This window comes from Fistularia commersonii, chromosome 3 (assembly GCF_037954325.1).
Source record: "Fistularia commersonii isolate RoL2024-O1a breed Wild chromosome 3, RoL_Fcom_v1.0, whole genome shotgun sequence".
NCBI lineage: Eukaryota > Metazoa > Chordata > Actinopteri > Syngnathiformes > Fistulariidae > Fistularia > Fistularia commersonii.
In genome coordinates, this window is record NC_141286.1 from 16,802,926 (window position 1) to 16,818,468 (window position 15,543).

At 39.4% G+C, this 15,543-nt stretch overlaps 1 protein-coding gene across 10 annotated transcripts in view; it reads left to right on the forward strand.

Moving 5' to 3' along the window:
* The first annotated feature begins 762 nt into the window (after nucleotides 1-762).
* Nucleotides 763-15,543, forward strand: part of herc1 (HECT and RLD domain containing E3 ubiquitin protein ligase family member 1) — a 67,917-nt gene continuing 53,136 nt past the window's right edge. For 6 of the 10 annotated variants that reach the window (XM_086143861.1, XM_086143864.1, XM_086143863.1 and 3 more), the window contains exons 1-15: nucleotides 763-1,187; nucleotides 4,390-5,366; nucleotides 6,704-6,799; nucleotides 7,232-7,426; nucleotides 8,442-8,753; nucleotides 8,957-9,053; nucleotides 10,559-10,702; nucleotides 11,098-11,225; nucleotides 11,532-11,676; nucleotides 12,232-12,403; nucleotides 12,829-12,963; nucleotides 13,071-13,236; nucleotides 13,786-13,911; nucleotides 14,465-14,686; nucleotides 15,080-15,232. In XM_086143861.1, the coding sequence (XP_085999987.1) occupies nucleotides 4,416-5,366; nucleotides 6,704-6,799; nucleotides 7,232-7,426; nucleotides 8,442-8,753; nucleotides 8,957-9,053; nucleotides 10,559-10,702; nucleotides 11,098-11,225; nucleotides 11,532-11,676; nucleotides 12,232-12,403; nucleotides 12,829-12,963; nucleotides 13,071-13,236; nucleotides 13,786-13,911; nucleotides 14,465-14,686; nucleotides 15,080-15,232 (3,042 nt within the window). In that variant the 5' untranslated portion in view covers nucleotides 763-1,187; nucleotides 4,390-4,415. The remainder of the gene's footprint in view (nucleotides 1,188-4,389; nucleotides 5,367-6,703; nucleotides 6,800-7,231; nucleotides 7,427-8,441; nucleotides 8,754-8,956; nucleotides 9,054-10,558; nucleotides 10,703-11,097; nucleotides 11,226-11,531; nucleotides 11,677-12,231; nucleotides 12,404-12,828; nucleotides 12,964-13,070; nucleotides 13,237-13,785; nucleotides 13,912-14,464; nucleotides 14,687-15,079; nucleotides 15,233-15,543) is intronic. The other 4 variants (XM_086143867.1, XM_086143868.1, XM_086143871.1 and 1 more) reach the window with 1 other exon arrangement.

Consider the following 15,543-nt stretch of genomic DNA (forward strand, 5'->3'; position numbering starts at 1 on the left):
ACGGTGTCGCCAAGGTCGGGGGGGGGGGGTCTCTGGTGGGCAGTATCCAGTCTCACCCTCTGCTTGGAGTAGGGGTTGGTACGGGGCCAGTCTGTCTCTGTGCAGGACCACTAAGTGACTCCTTTGCACTAGTTTAACCTCTAAAACAGTACAAAGCCCAACCCAGTGGCTCATCAGCTTCGGGAAGAGGCCCTTTTTCCTCGCTGGGCTGTAGACGCTGCGTTTTCCTGACGCCCAGGTACCAGAAGACCTCACAGAACACTTGTGCCTCAAAGGTCCACCCCTAGTCGCCATGCAGGTCCTCCAGCACCCCAAACCAGCAGAACACCTTGTTCACCAAGTGCTCTGCAGTGGTAAAGGCGCTCTGCTTGGGGGTTGCAAATGCTTCTGGACATTTGGTGAAATAGTTCATAGCAACCAGGATGTAGCGGTTCCCTCGATAACCGAAAGATTTAATCTTTATAACTATGTGATGTTGTTATCACTTTAAAGAGAAAAATGTTTGAAGAAGTAAAAAATTAGGTGATCAAAAATATTATTGGACATGTTAAGTCTTAAACACAGAGGACAAACATAACCAACTAACGGATGTAGATAGCGTTTGCATTTAGACTAAAATAGCAAATATGGGAAATATATACCGCTATTGAAATAACATTAATAATTCTTCATCTGATAATAATACATCTAAATGTTTTTTTTTCTTTAACATTGCAAACAAATAAACAAACACAAGTGTAGTGGACTCTATGTGTGTAAGTTCTTGTGTTTGTGCGTGCGTGCGTGAGTGCATGCGTGCGCGCGCACGTTTGGGCGTGAATGACAGTATGGACTACATGGTACGAGCACACGCACCCTAATCGGACATAAACAAACGAGCGAAGAGACAGCGGGGAAGGCAGATAGGACGTGAGAGACAGACAAGGGAAGGGAGACAGTCGGGCATCACGTCACAGTTCGGGGCTGGGGCTAGGCGAGGGGTCGGTATTTAGCAGAAGGCAGCTCCCCGGTCTTACCGCAGGGGAGGGTACAGGAGTGTCGAGCGTCGGCATGAGTAGTTATGCACGTCTGTGTCTCCCTGCACAGTAACGCCTGGGACGTTGGAGGAACCGTCTGTGATCGTGCAAGGAAACATAGCTAGTACCTTTTAAGAACAACGAAGAAGGGGCGGCATTTGACAGTTACTGGTAAGCGAGATTTGATTTCAGCTAACGTCAGTTAAATGTAGCCCGCAAGCTAACCAGCTATGAGACAACAGAAAATGAAAACTGACACGGACCCAAAAAAGTCTGGCTTTAGGAAGGTTTTTTCTATCGTGCAAACCTTACAACTGTGTTTACTTGTTTATCTTCATGAGGTGTATAACTAAACCCCATGTCATACCTGTTCATCAGGCTCTCGGTCACATTTTATGTTCAGTTAGGCATTTCTGCGTTGCTAGCCAAGTGACGTTAGAGAACTTAGCTCACGCTAGCTAACGTAAACACTAGCATTAGTTGACAGTCGTCAATCTCACATTTTGCAAATAAACCCCCCAATAATATAAAACCGAGCATTGATTTGTTTGTTTGTGTATGTTAGAGTATGTCGCCATATCTGGGTTGTTTGTCAGTCTTATTTAATGTTACCTGCAATTCATAACGTTGAATGCGTTCGGCGATTATAAACATAGCTTGAATAACAGTGACACCGCAAGTAGGTTCGCAACCAGGTCTGCTTAAGCAAGATGTGTCACGGTACTAGCTGTCCACTAATATCTCATCGCAGGCTATGCTAACAGTCTCAGTCAGAACCAAAGGGGGTGTTAGCAATAGCACGGGCCGTTGTCCACTTAGCTAGCTCGGTGCCGACGGCTTGTGATCACCCTGCCCAAACTAAGTGGTGTGTCGATTGCAGCCGCTATTAGTGACTCTCATCACATCCAAAGAGTTGCGTAGGCGACCGGAGAAGCCCCGAGGCGGGAAGTTCACATGAAATTCCCTCTAACAGGGTGCTCAAAAGTTCTCCTTTGTCACGATTGCCCGAACCTGCTAGAAAACACACTGAATCGCAGCTCGTTCGTTTTTTGATCTGGCACGATTGGTCGAGAAAGGGAAAATATTCTTCTGGCATTGAGTGCGAAGCAGAAGAAAGCGGATAAATGAAATAATTGGAAAACCGAGATGCTGGCCCATCAATAAGTCTTGATGCATGATGTTTCAAAGTATCAAATACCTTGAACCAATAGATGTCTTTAAAATTTTTGCTTGCTTGTGGGATATTTTCCACTGATTGTTTTACACCCCTCTCCATCATCCACATCAGAATGTGCAGGTTCTGCATTTCTTGAAAAATTGTGTTCATATCCCCCTGCTTGTTAAGGGATGGTTTTCTTTAAAGCAGAGTCTTATAGCATTTGGTGACGCATTTTCAAAAATGTGGATTTCCTGCATTTACTATTTTGAAACATGGATTACTATGACAGAGACCAACTGTGCTGACAAGGATGTTTTTACTTCCTTATAATAAATGTAAAAAACAAATGGAGAAACCATCTTGAAGAAAAGGTATAAGTAGAACATAAATAATTCTAACAGAGGTAAATTTTGAAATCTTTTTATTTTCATATGACCTGGCTGATGAAAACATTGTATCAAGTACAAACGGTCATATAAACAGCAGTAGCACGAGATTTATTTTGGCCTTACATTCATACATTTATAAATGTCCTAAATAATGCTGTCCTAAGCAAATATCTATGGCTTGACTGTTTTATTGCGTCCAGACCCTTTTTTTTAATGTAGTGACACAAATATGAGATATGGCAGGTACAATAGAAATAAATAAAACCATGATAGCCTCTTAGTGTTGCCACTGTCGCTGTTGGGGTTGAGGTGAAAGCACACATTGACCTAATGAGTGGCATTACCCTCAGTGCTCATCCCGCATTGTCAGACTGCTGATGTCTCAGAAAAGCTATTGGTGTTTTTCTTTTCTTTATAGTTGTAACATAGTGATGTAAATTAAAAAAATGGGAAGTGCACTGTTGCTCATGAATGTTACACATTGGTTGACAGCTGACTGCTTCAGGCTGCTTTTCTGCCATGCCAAATTCAAGTTCACTAACCATAGTATTATTTGAAAAAATTAGATAAACAGATGTTTAGCGAAGAGCCTATATATTTTTTGTCATTTTCGTGTGATGGAGGATTGTTGTTAATTGATAAAATTACAGTAATTTATGTCATCATTTGATTACAAACGACACATTGAGGAAGTGATTTGAACATATGTCCACCACTAATGTAGCAATGTGCTGACTTTGCAAAGAACAAAATGTTGCAATCTTAGTGTTCAAAAGGCTTAATCAGTGCAAGGCACAGATATGTTTGTTCATCAGCCTTGTGAGAACATTAATTTTATTATGGAAAACTTGATAATCAGAAAAAGCAGTTTGCCCCTCTAACTCTAGAGCATCGTACAAAATCATCTCCCAATTCTGAGGAACAAGCAGACTATAGCGTGCTTTAATACCAGAATACTAAATGTAATATAACTCAGTTTTGTCTCATATTTACAGGTTTTATGTTACTATTTGCTTAAACAGATACTGTGTACAGATGAATACATTTCTTCATAGATATCAGTTTTTGCAGGTTTCTCTTAAAATGCTTATTATTGTGAGCAAATGTCCTTATGTTGTTTTTCTTGACTTATGGCTTCATTCCCATTCCCTTGTTGTAAGTTGACTATGATATTCAACCCATTAAACTGAATTCTGCTTTCACTTACATGCGTCTGTCTGTAATAGGAGAGTAGAAAGGCTGTCTACAAAGAGCGGCACCAAAAATAGACACTGCAAAAATATTCCATGATTTTATTGTCATGATACTGATTTGACATGAATATTTTTTGGGGAAATCGATAGTAAAGCAGCATTGAGAGGGGTTAGGCAGTTATCATCAACAGCTTATTATCCACACTTGTTTGACATTGAAATTTAATACAACAGCCTTGAAAGAAAGACTCCCTAAATGGGTATTAAGACAAGGTTAGATTTTATTGACTAATTTGTTGCGCTGATGACATATCCAATCCATATCCATGTCCATATAAGTCAGATTAACACTGATGAACAGAATGACAAGTTATAGTTTCCTGAAGGACATTTAAAATTAAACACCCAGAGGAAGTCATGTAATTTTAGTGACAGAATTATCCTGAATTCCTATGCTGTGAAGGGAACTTCAATTTTCTAATTCAACATTATTTTTTTTAGAGAATCCAATTGACAAATCTGTTTCACTAGATGTTCTCTTAATTGGGCCCATGATGTGTTTAGTGGCTGTAGATCATCACCTGGATTTGAAAGAATAATCTGAGCATGTTTTATGATGTTGATCTTTTCAGGACTAATGGCTCCAGAGTGACATGCCATGGCTTTAATGATACCCCCAGTAAAATTGAAATGGCTGGAGCACCTGAACAGCTCATGGATCACAGAGGACAGCGAGTCAATCGCTACACGAGAGGGAGTTTCAGTGCTTTACTCAAAGCTCCTTGCCAACAAAGAGGTGGTACTTCTGCCCCAGCAGGTGCTGTGTCTAAAAGGTCCCCAGCTGCCAGACTTTGAGCGTGAGTCCCTCTCTAGCGATGAGCAGGAGCATTATTTGGATGCTCTGCTCAGCAGCCAGTTGGCCTTGGCCAAAATGGTGTGCTCTGACTCCCCCTTTGCTTCTGCCTTACGCAAACGTGTTTTGGTGCTCCAACGCATCTTCTACGCACTTTCTAATAAGTACCACGACAAGGGGAAAGTCAAGCAGCAGCAACACTCTCCAGAGAACAGTTCGGGCTCGGCTGATCTACACTCTGTCAGTGAGCGGCCACGCTCCAGCACTGATGCACTCATTGAGATGGGTGTGCGCACAGGTCTCAGCCTTCTTTTCGCTCTGCTGCGTCAAAGCTGGATGATGCCTCCTCCGCCCAGTCCTGGAGGTGGAAGTGGTGGCAGCATAAACTTGTGTAATGATGTCATTCATACAGCCATTGATGTCGTAAGTTCCCTCCCAGCCCTCTCTCTGGCCAATGAGAGTAAGATCCCACCGATGGGCCTGGACTGCCTGGCCCAGGTCACTACCTTTCTAAAGGGAGTGACCATGCCAAACTCAGGGGCTGATATTTTAGGCCGCCGACTTGCCTCTGAGTTATTACTTGGGCTGGCCTCCCAGCGAGGGTCCCTTCGCTACTTGCTGGAGTGGATAGAGATGGCTCTAGCTGCATCAGCTGTTGTCAGTACCATGGAGCAGAGTAAAGTGTTACAGAGCCAGGAGGGACTCATCGGCTATGATTGCTTCATGAACATCCTTATGCAGATGAGACGGTCTTTGGTAAGTGAACTTTCATCAAATGTTCTGTGATTTAATAAGTGAACCATGTTTAAAAGTCTGCCATTGTTAATAAAAAGGGTTGCTGTCTGCAGTGCATTTGGATATGTGCAACATACAATGAAGCATTTGGATATGTGTGAAGTAAGAGTCCCCGCGACTCCAAAACATTGTCCTTTCATTTTATTAAATGGTAATATCTGAGAGCAAGTGATTTGGACCAATGTTATAAAACACGGCTAAATAAATGGAAGTGTTGACAACATCTTACTCAGGGCCTGCTTTTCATGCAAGCTCCCCTGTGATACATAAGGCAAAAATATGATTTCTTGGTCCATTCTCCCTAATAAAGCACACACATGAGAGACTCACAGTAATTGAGCTTGGTTAATTTTAATGGCTGTAAAATTAATCACTCTTAAGACTCTTCTAGACTTCCAAATTCACCATATTTACCAAATGGTTGAAAATTATGAAATTAAAATTAATCAGTTTATTGTAAGTCATACCAGTAACAGAGCATTGCCAGCTCTGTTACTGCATCCAAAGCTATTTATTCATGTGAATTCTCATAGACAAAAGCAACCGAATAATCTCCATCAAAGTTTTGTCAGACCGTGGTGTTTTTTTATGCTTTAATTTCTTAAAAAAGAAAAATTGTCATAGATACTTGATTTTAGATGCAAAGTATTTTATACTCCTCAGCATAAGATGGAACACTCATGTTGACATAATGACACAATGCATTCAAACTGAAATTACACTGGTTCTCTCTCATAGGCACACTATAACTTATGGTCAAAGTAATGTGACAAAAAGGATTTTTCAAGATAGCTTGAGATTTCTTCTTAAACTAGAGAAACTCGCTACATTCTGAATTTAGCACTCCATCTGTTAAACATCCCTGGTAATGTGGACAACAAGTTTCTATTTTTCTCTCTTTGCCCATTGTCTTTGTCTACTTACAAAATGTGCTGCTCTGGTTGACTGTCAAACCGAATGTCATGTTATTCTGAAGCCTTTTTTTCGCATCCCTATACTCACATCATATCTGTTATACAAGAAGTCTGAATGCAGCATTCATATAAATTAATATCACTGAAATATTTTTTTAAATTTAAATCTCTGCTTTAAAAATGAGACATATCCAAGACCAAAAAAGTTTGCAATTCTTTGATACAGTCAATGTTGTATTCTATTTTGTTTTTCCTTTTCTGTGACCTTTTTCAGGTTATTTCTTAATGTTGGCTTTTATTATGGTTTTATTTTTTTTTGTATTTGTGATATTGAGTCAATTTTTAGCCTCGGATTTAGTTGGCATTGGTTTGTGATTGTTTTAGGGCTCCTCAGCAGACCGAAGTCAGTGGAGGGAACCTACAAGGACCTCTGATGGGCTGTGTTCTTTGTATGAGGCAGCACTTTGTCTGTTTGAAGAGGTAAGCTTCGTACACAAACAAAAAAGCCTGTGCACATTTTAAATGCGACTTGTTATATCCAGAATTTCATTCAAATAGGGAAATGGTATGCTATTTCGATTTATTCGGAATAATTTATATTATACTTAATTTCCATATTAGGTTCCGGTACTTCCTGCGAATTGTTATTTTTTATAGACTTTATGATTTTTGGATATGTTTTGCCTGTTTTATGTAGAACTTTTAATTGTTATTTCTGTGAAAAATGATCCTAGATAATCAGTTATAATTTTCCACATGAATATTTCACCAGACAATAACCTATAGCAGTGCATTTATAAGAACTATGGCAATTTTTCTTCACAAATGATTTAACCACCTTTGTTTCTGGACTCTGGAAGAATCTGTCCCAGAGAATTAATATCTGATTTATCATTTTGGTATTCATTTCAGGTGTGTCGTATGGCATCCGACTACTCCCGCACTTGTGTCAGTCCAGATAGCATACAGACCGGTGAGGCTCCTGTGGTCTCTGAAACCTGTGAGGTGTATGTGTGGGGAAGTAATAGCAGCCACCAACTTGTAGAGGGGACACAAGAGAAGATTCTGCAGCCCAAAATGGCCCCCAGTTTCGCTGATGCACAGACAGTAAGAATTCTGTTTGCGTTTTGTATTTAGGGCAGCATGACAGTAACCGCTGAAAGAGGAAAAAATTGTTGTGCTGCATTTATCTTGGAAAATAGAAAAACTGTCATAAACACTTTACATTAGATGCAAAGTATTTTATACTCATCAGCATAAGATTGAGCATCCATGCTGACATAATGATGCAATGCATTCAAACTGAAATTACACTGGTTCTCTCATAGGCACGCTATACTTCATGTCAAAGTAATGTGAAAAACAGAATTTGTCACGGATAGTTTGAAATGTCCTCTTAATATGGACAACAAGTACCCTGGTTATCTTTACAAACATTCTTATTTTTCTCTCTTTACCCATTGTATCAAGATACAAAATATGCAGGGCTGGTTTATGGTCAAACCGAATGTCATGTTATTCTGAAGACATTTTTTTCCACTGTCCCTGTATTCACTGTGGTAAAATTTAAAAAATTAAACAACACAATGATCATGAAATGCACTATTTCCATTTCTGTTCTGCATTTATATAAATTCATATCACAGGTTTTTATTTATTTATTTAAATATATACAATTAATAATGAGATATATCCAAGAATAAAAAGTTTGCATGATTCTTTGATATAGTCGAAGTTGTTTTCTTTGATTGCTATTTTTTTTCTTTTTCTGTGAACTTTTTTAGGTTATTTCTGAATGTTTGCTTTTATTATGATTTTATTGTTTTTCATATGGAAAAATGTGACTGTGAAGATAACAAAAGGAAAGTAAAGAGATTCTATGTAATTTCATAGTGACTAGTGAACTAAATTATGTGGATATATATATACTGCAGGAACTGTGAAAAAGGACAAATTAAACTGATAAAATATATAGTTCTGGATAGACTGTATGTTCTCTAAATGAAATGTAGAACAGTGGTAGTCGAAAATGCCATTAGAGTGTTTTTTCTTGCCTGAGATGTCACTATTTTTTTTTCAACTGCACACAAAAATATAGACCTTTTTAACCTAAACTCCACAGATTGAGGCAGGCCAGTACTGCACTTTCGTAATCTCCTCTGATGGCTCTGTGCGTGCCTGCGGGAAGGGCAGCTATGGCCGCTTGGGCCTTGGGGACTCCAACAACCAGTCCACGCTCAAGAAGCTGACCTTTGAACCACATCGGGCCATCAAAAAGGTGTCGTCCTCCAAAGGGTCCGATGGGCACACGCTGGCCTTTACCACAGAGGGTGAAGTGTTCAGCTGGGGGGATGGAGATTATGGCAAACTTGGTCACGGAAACAGCTCGACACAGAAATATCCCAAACTTATCCAGGGACCACTACAGGGAAAGGTAGGTTTTAAACTGTTTTGATTTTTATGTTGTGAAGTCTATTCCTGAGGTGTAATTTCCCAGGTGTCACTGACTGTATTTAATTTGCTTTATAGTAAATTATTACCTGGTAATACTGGAAAGAGAAACTCCAGACACATTTTTATCCTTAATCTCCTGTCCGCAATGTGTGATAATGTGTCAGTCTGCTTGCTCTGTGGTAGGTGGTTGTGTGTGTGTCTGCTGGCTACAGACACAGTGCTGCAGTTAGTGAGGATGGAGAGCTGTATACCTGGGGTGAAGGAGACTTTGGAAGACTAGGTAAGCTGTATAATTTCAAGTTAAAAAGATGCCAAAAAATGTCACACAATGGAAATATTAGCCTGTATAAAAGTTGTGGTATCTCTACATAGATACATAAGCCTTGTTGTTATTAAATGCAGTGATGTTCTGGCTAAGCAGGTGAGACGACTAAATTGTGTGGTTTTTCAAATAGGTAAAATAGCAATAGTTTATAAGAAGATCCAGTCATGAAATCCTTGTAGACCAGTATCTTCCTTTCGGCTACTCCCTTCAGGGGTCCCCACAGCAGTTGACAAATGCAATTGTCCGAATTCAAATTTGAGTCTCCTTGAAAGATTAGACAGGTGAAAAAAAAAACTTTCTTCTGAATGTTTGGCCTTGGATATAGAGCAACTCTGTGCTTTTATGTGATTCTTTAATTTTGTTTGTGTCAGATCATTTTTAGAGGCATTTTTGAAAACATACCAATACATGAAGAGAAGTTTGGAGCAGAGTGGTAATTTTGTTCTGTGAGAAAATAGTATAAAGACAAAACAGAAAAAACACTCTATTAAATAAAGTAATTTAATTCAGGTTGTAATTCTGAGAAAAAGCAAGAGCTTCTTCTTTATTTTTCACAATGAGGAAAAAGAAGTCTTCTGCTTCAAATGTATCCCATTTTGGTCATGTGAACTATAAGACTTATCGTTTTGAAAATTTACAAATGGCTCTTTTGTTTCAAAGGATATTGCAATGATATGGAGGGATAGGTATATCTAGTATTCCTTAAAAAGATTATAATCTTGACATGTTTGTTGTCCATGTTAAAGCCTCAAATGATCAGTATGAGCTAGAACAAACATACTCCTTCACAATAAAAGATAATTATTGTACCCTGAGGCAACATATTTCTTCAAGATCAGTGCTTTGTCAAATGTCTGTAACAGCCTTTCATTTATTCAGCTGAACAGTTATGACTGGTGGACGAGACAAATGTTGATGTTGGCAGGTTATCTAAGCAACACTAGTTGATATTTAGCTTTTGAGTCAGTTGTGACAAAAATCAGCAAAAGAGGTTTGTGTTTATCGGTAAATGGCAGTATGATATGACATTCTAGAGCTAGTTTTTAATTAACAAATGTTTGTATTATTATTAATGTATGTCACATATCCACCTTTATGATAGAAACTTACAGAATGGTTTCAAAATTACTTTAAATCTGATGTCATTTTTATGGATTATTTTAAAAGCTAAATGATTACCTGATTTCCTATGATTTTTGAAATTGTGAACTAAATTAACAAAGGGGCAAAAGGGAATGTTGACCTCATTGTCGGTTCCAGTTTTCAGTCGAAAAAGAGAACCGTATAATATTTCTGTATTTCTGCTCAGCTCTGTATGTATGTACAGCGAATATGTAAAACCGTTTCTTTGTGATTGAACTTCAAGATAACTTTAAAAGGTTTGAAAAGTTGAAAGTTTGAAAGTTGTTCTGTTCTCCATAGTCTAAATGAATGACCTTTGTTATTGTTTGCAACCACAGGTCATGGTGACAGTAACAGCAGAAACATTCCTACCCTTGTTAAAGACATCAGCAATGTGGGAGAGGTGTCATGTGGCAGCTCCCATACTATTGCACTGTCAAAGGATGGCCGCACTGTGTGGTCTTTTGGAGGAGGGGACAATGGTGTGTGAGCCAAATTACAGTCAAACATAGTCAATTGGTTTATAATAAGAACATTCTCCTATATCAATGTTGAAATAAGTTGATTGTGTTAGTTGCTAATCTAAACCTAACAAGAATAATACTTTAGATTGGATGATTTTGCATTCTGTGTTGTTTAGGCTTTTCAAAATTGAATGCATATATTATATAAAAAACACTTTCTGGCATTGGGCTTTAGTTTCCATTTTAAATTGTTCACAAATAAAGTAACAATTTTAGATATTTGTTTCATTATTCCCTGCAGATTGTTTATTTACTGAATTTGCTTGTATTTAGGTTTCCGTGTGTTGTTGAAATGATTTTCAAATCATTTTAGTGTTTTGGATTTCAGCTTTTTTTTTTTTTGTAACCTGCAGGCAAACTTGGTCATGGTGACACAAACCGGGTCTATAAACCTAAGGTTGTGGAGTCCCTCCAGGGTATGTTCATCAGAAAAGTGTGTGCGGGAAGCCAGTCTTCTCTTGCCTTAACCTCCACTGGACAGGTAGGAGACCAAATGGAGTACCTATTGTCGAGAAAAATAAAATTTTTACCTAAGTGGGAAACATATGCTGCTGTTGTTACACACTGGTACTTGATTATTTCATTGTAATTGTAAAACTCTCCTGTCTCTGTCTGTGTGTGTGTGTGCGCGTTTGCGTGCGCGTGAGTGAGTGTGTGTGTGTGTTTTTTAACTCAACTTTCTGGTCTGTCAGGGATCTGTCTTAAATTTGTCATCTTGCATCAGTATGTTTTTTTTGAGGAAAGGATTTAAATGTACATCGCATTATTTGATGTTGCCTTTGTTTAGGTCTATGCTTGGGGCTGTGGAGCCTGCTTAGGATGTGGTTCCTCTGAGGCCACTGCACTCAGACCTAAATTAATTGAGGAGTTGGCAACCACAAGAGTGGTGGACATCTCTATTGGGGACAGCCATTGTCTGGCACTATCTCATGGTACTTTTTTATCCTTCTTTCACCTATATCAGGCCTGGCCAACCTGTGGCTCCTGAGCCGCATGGGCCTCTTAACGTTCATGTCGACTCTTGTGTTTGTGTGTTTTTTACTTGTGCAATCACGTGCCGCTCCAGTGTTCTCTGCACACAGCAAAAAAACCCCACACAAATACAAGAATCGACATGAATGTAAGAGCCGCATGTGGCTTGGGAGCCACAGGTTGGCCAGGCCTGACCTATATCTTCATATAGTTAACAATTAACAGCTGGTGCCATTGCTACTGAACCACATTTGCATACTTTCGCTTTTTCTTGCTTATTTAATTCTGTTTACTGTCTGATTGTCATTATACTGGCATGCTATTTTCTGTTGAAACATTTGGTAAGACCAATGTTTATAACACAACAAAAAAGCTACCCTCCTCCAACTTCTCAAACTCTCTTTTGAATGCATTTGCTGTCAGACTTCTCCCAATGTACTCCTAGTTCAATATAAGTCATCATGAAAGTCAGATCAAATGTAACATTTACATTTATGTATCTGGCTGCTTTCTAGACAATGAAGTATATGCCTGGGGAAACAACTCTATGGGTCAGTGTGGCCAGGGCAACTCCACTGGGCCCATAACCAAGCCTAAGAAGGTGGTCGGCCTAGATGGGGTGGCCATTCAGCAGATCTCAGCCGGCACTTCCCACAGCCTGGCTTGGACGGCTCTTCCCAGAGACAGGTTAGCTGCTAGCTCATTCACTGTTTGCAGTAACAACAGGCTTTAGGGTTTAATTGAAACCGTGTGGCCGCATGAGGAAAGACAATCGAGATAAAGGAAAACCCTAATTATCAACCCTTTACTAAACTGACAAAGGAACACCTTGTACCATGAACATCCGGGATGTAAACCGTGCCCACTGTTAACAGTCCTGAAGGGTCATAAGCACCTCTACTGTCCGCCTCAACAGGGCTATATGTAACACTTGAGATATTTATTTATTTATTTATTTTTATTAACACAAATTTTATCTCATAATTTATTTCTTGTGATATACATATCTGTTCAGAAAAATGGGTCTCAAATATTGTGATTATAAATGTAGTCCAACTGGCTGACACCTTCAATGTGACTAATCCCAAAATATTTATTGACTGGCTCTCTAGACAAGTAGTGGCTTGGCATAGGCCTTACTGTGTGGACCTGGAAGAAAGCACCTTTTCCCACCTGCGCTCCTTCTTGGAGCGCTACTGTGATGGTATCAACAGTGAGGTTCCTCCTCTTCCCTTCCCCTCCTCCAGGTAAAGACACTCAAAATAGTCAAAGCTATGAATTAGTTGCATTGTAAAAAGTATACTGAGATTGTAGAATTACCCAAAGTAATGTCCCTGCATTTCACTATTTGCAGGGAACATCATAACTTCCTTAAGTTGTGCCTTCGGCTTTTGTCCAATCACCTGGCTCTGGCACTAGCCGGGGGTGTGGCCACCAGTATTTTAGGTCGGCAGGCCAGGCCCCTAAGGAATCTGCTCTTCAGACTGATGGACTCATCTGTACCAGATGAGATTCAGGAGGTACAAGAATGGAAAATGCATAAAATAATACAGTGTTGTAGTATGTAGTTTGGGTCTCTCATGTGTGTGCTTTATTGAATAGCTGTACAGTACATTTAAATGTTTATTCACACATATAATTTCGAAGCTTTCCACGTGTTGTACTGCATTTTAAAATATTGTTTTGTTAAAATTAAAGTAATAACCATCAAATATCTCTTTAAATATAATTTCAAGAAAGTAAAAACTTTTAAAAACACATTTTCCAGAAGATGAGTTCACAATGTCTGCTAATATGCTATCATCGCAATCAATGTTTAGTTCTATTCACGTCATGTTCACCTGTGACAGGTGGTTCATAGTTATAAAACTTTTTGTTTTGTTTTTCAATTTTGTAACTTAGAAAAGGATAATGCAGTGTTGATACAGTTCTATTGATCCCTAAGAAGGATAGCTGCAGTTGAGGAGTTTTGACTGAATGTCAAGTCAATTAGGTTGTATAAGCCACTTTAATGACCTGTCTCGGTGAGCTTTGTCTACGGATGACGTGGTTTGTGTTTGCCCCATCAGGCGGTGATTGAAACGCTCTCTGTGGGAGCAACCATGCTGTTGCCTCCGCTGAGAGAGAGGATGGAGCTGCTTCACTCCTTGCTGCCCCAGGGGCCCGACAGATGGGAAAGTCTCTCCAAAGGACAGGTACTCTACTCTCTAGGGCTTTCCGAATTGTTTTTTCTTTTCTTCAACTTTCTGCAATTAACAGAACACTTTTTGTCCACTCAGAGGAGAAAAGGGGCACTCTTTCGTACGATCATTCACCTTTGATATCACCCTCTGATGATTAATGTTGTGCTTAAGTTTGTCTACTCATTTGTCTTTTAATTCAATGGGTTTATTTGGATTTTAATGCCCATCCTCAGTGGCAACAAATTGTAGTCTTCAGTCTCCGCTGTTGACTACTTTTAAACACCATTGTCCATGTTTTACCTATTCTTCTCACTTCCATCTCCCTGGGCTCTTACAGTTGGTGATGAAAACATTTGAGGGACAGAAACCAAATAAGCACACTCAAAAATATTGTATGATTTTCTCATTACTGTACATGTTTGCCATAATGTAATCTTCCAAATACATTCGGCCTAACTTTAGGCTGTGATCACCTTGCTAGACCTCAGAAGGTAACAGGCATCAAGTATCTCTCCTTATGCTGACATGATTGGTTGTGTTACTGAAAAGTGTGACTATACCACAGAGAATGCAGCTGGACATCATCCTGACCAGTCTCCAGGACCACACCCACGTGGCTTCACTACTGGGTTACAGCTCTCCTGCTGATGGTCCTGAGGTGTTGCCTTCTGCACCAGGATTTACAGCCTCAACAGATCCCAACTACTGCAATACAGCAGGCCACCCTGATACCCACCTAGCTGAGATCTTGATGAAGACCCTGCTGAGGAACCTTGGTTTTTACACTGTAAGTAGATGTGGCTTGTGTTAGATAAGCCTGTGTATTAAATAGTTTGGACATATAAATGCACATTCACTGTTACCTATTTCAAGTAATGTAAAATCACAGATGTTTTGTTTGTCATGTATACACACACACACACACACACACACGTATGTGTATATGTATATATAATATATATGTGTGTGTGTGTGTGTGTGTCTTTATGGGTGTGTATGTGTGTGTGTGTGTGTGTATATATATATACACACACATATATATATATATATGCTTGTGTGTGTGTGTGTACATACATATTTATCTATACACACACACAGCTGCCGAGTTTAAGCCCTTCGATGAACCTTTGAAGTATTCCCTTGCACCCAGTTCTTCTTTCAGTGAACATTATGTTTGCAGGACCAGGCATTTGGGGAGCTGGAGAAAAACAGTGACAAGCTGCAGCAGGATATGTCTTCCTCTGACAGCAACCAACCGGCTCACCTCCACCAGCTACTCTGCTCCCTGCAGAAGCAGCTGTTAGCCTACTGCCACATTAACTCTGTCACTGAGGTATTGACAACTCCGTTGTTTTGATGGGCTATCCTTAAATATACTTACTATAATATTAATATTGTAGTTATAATATTCTTCCCTACTTCCACTACCACATATTCAGGCTTAGCAATTCAGAGAAATTCACATCAGCCTCATGTGTTCATTGATAAGCTGGGCTCTGTGGTAGTTGTTTTCCTCAGAGAGGACATCCTCAGAGTAGTAGAACAAGATAATACAGGCATCCTAACGTCCAGCTGTCAGAGGATTGGAGACTTAATCTTGTTCAGTGAGGAATGCAAATGGTCCAGCTTGATGAGGTAGAAATT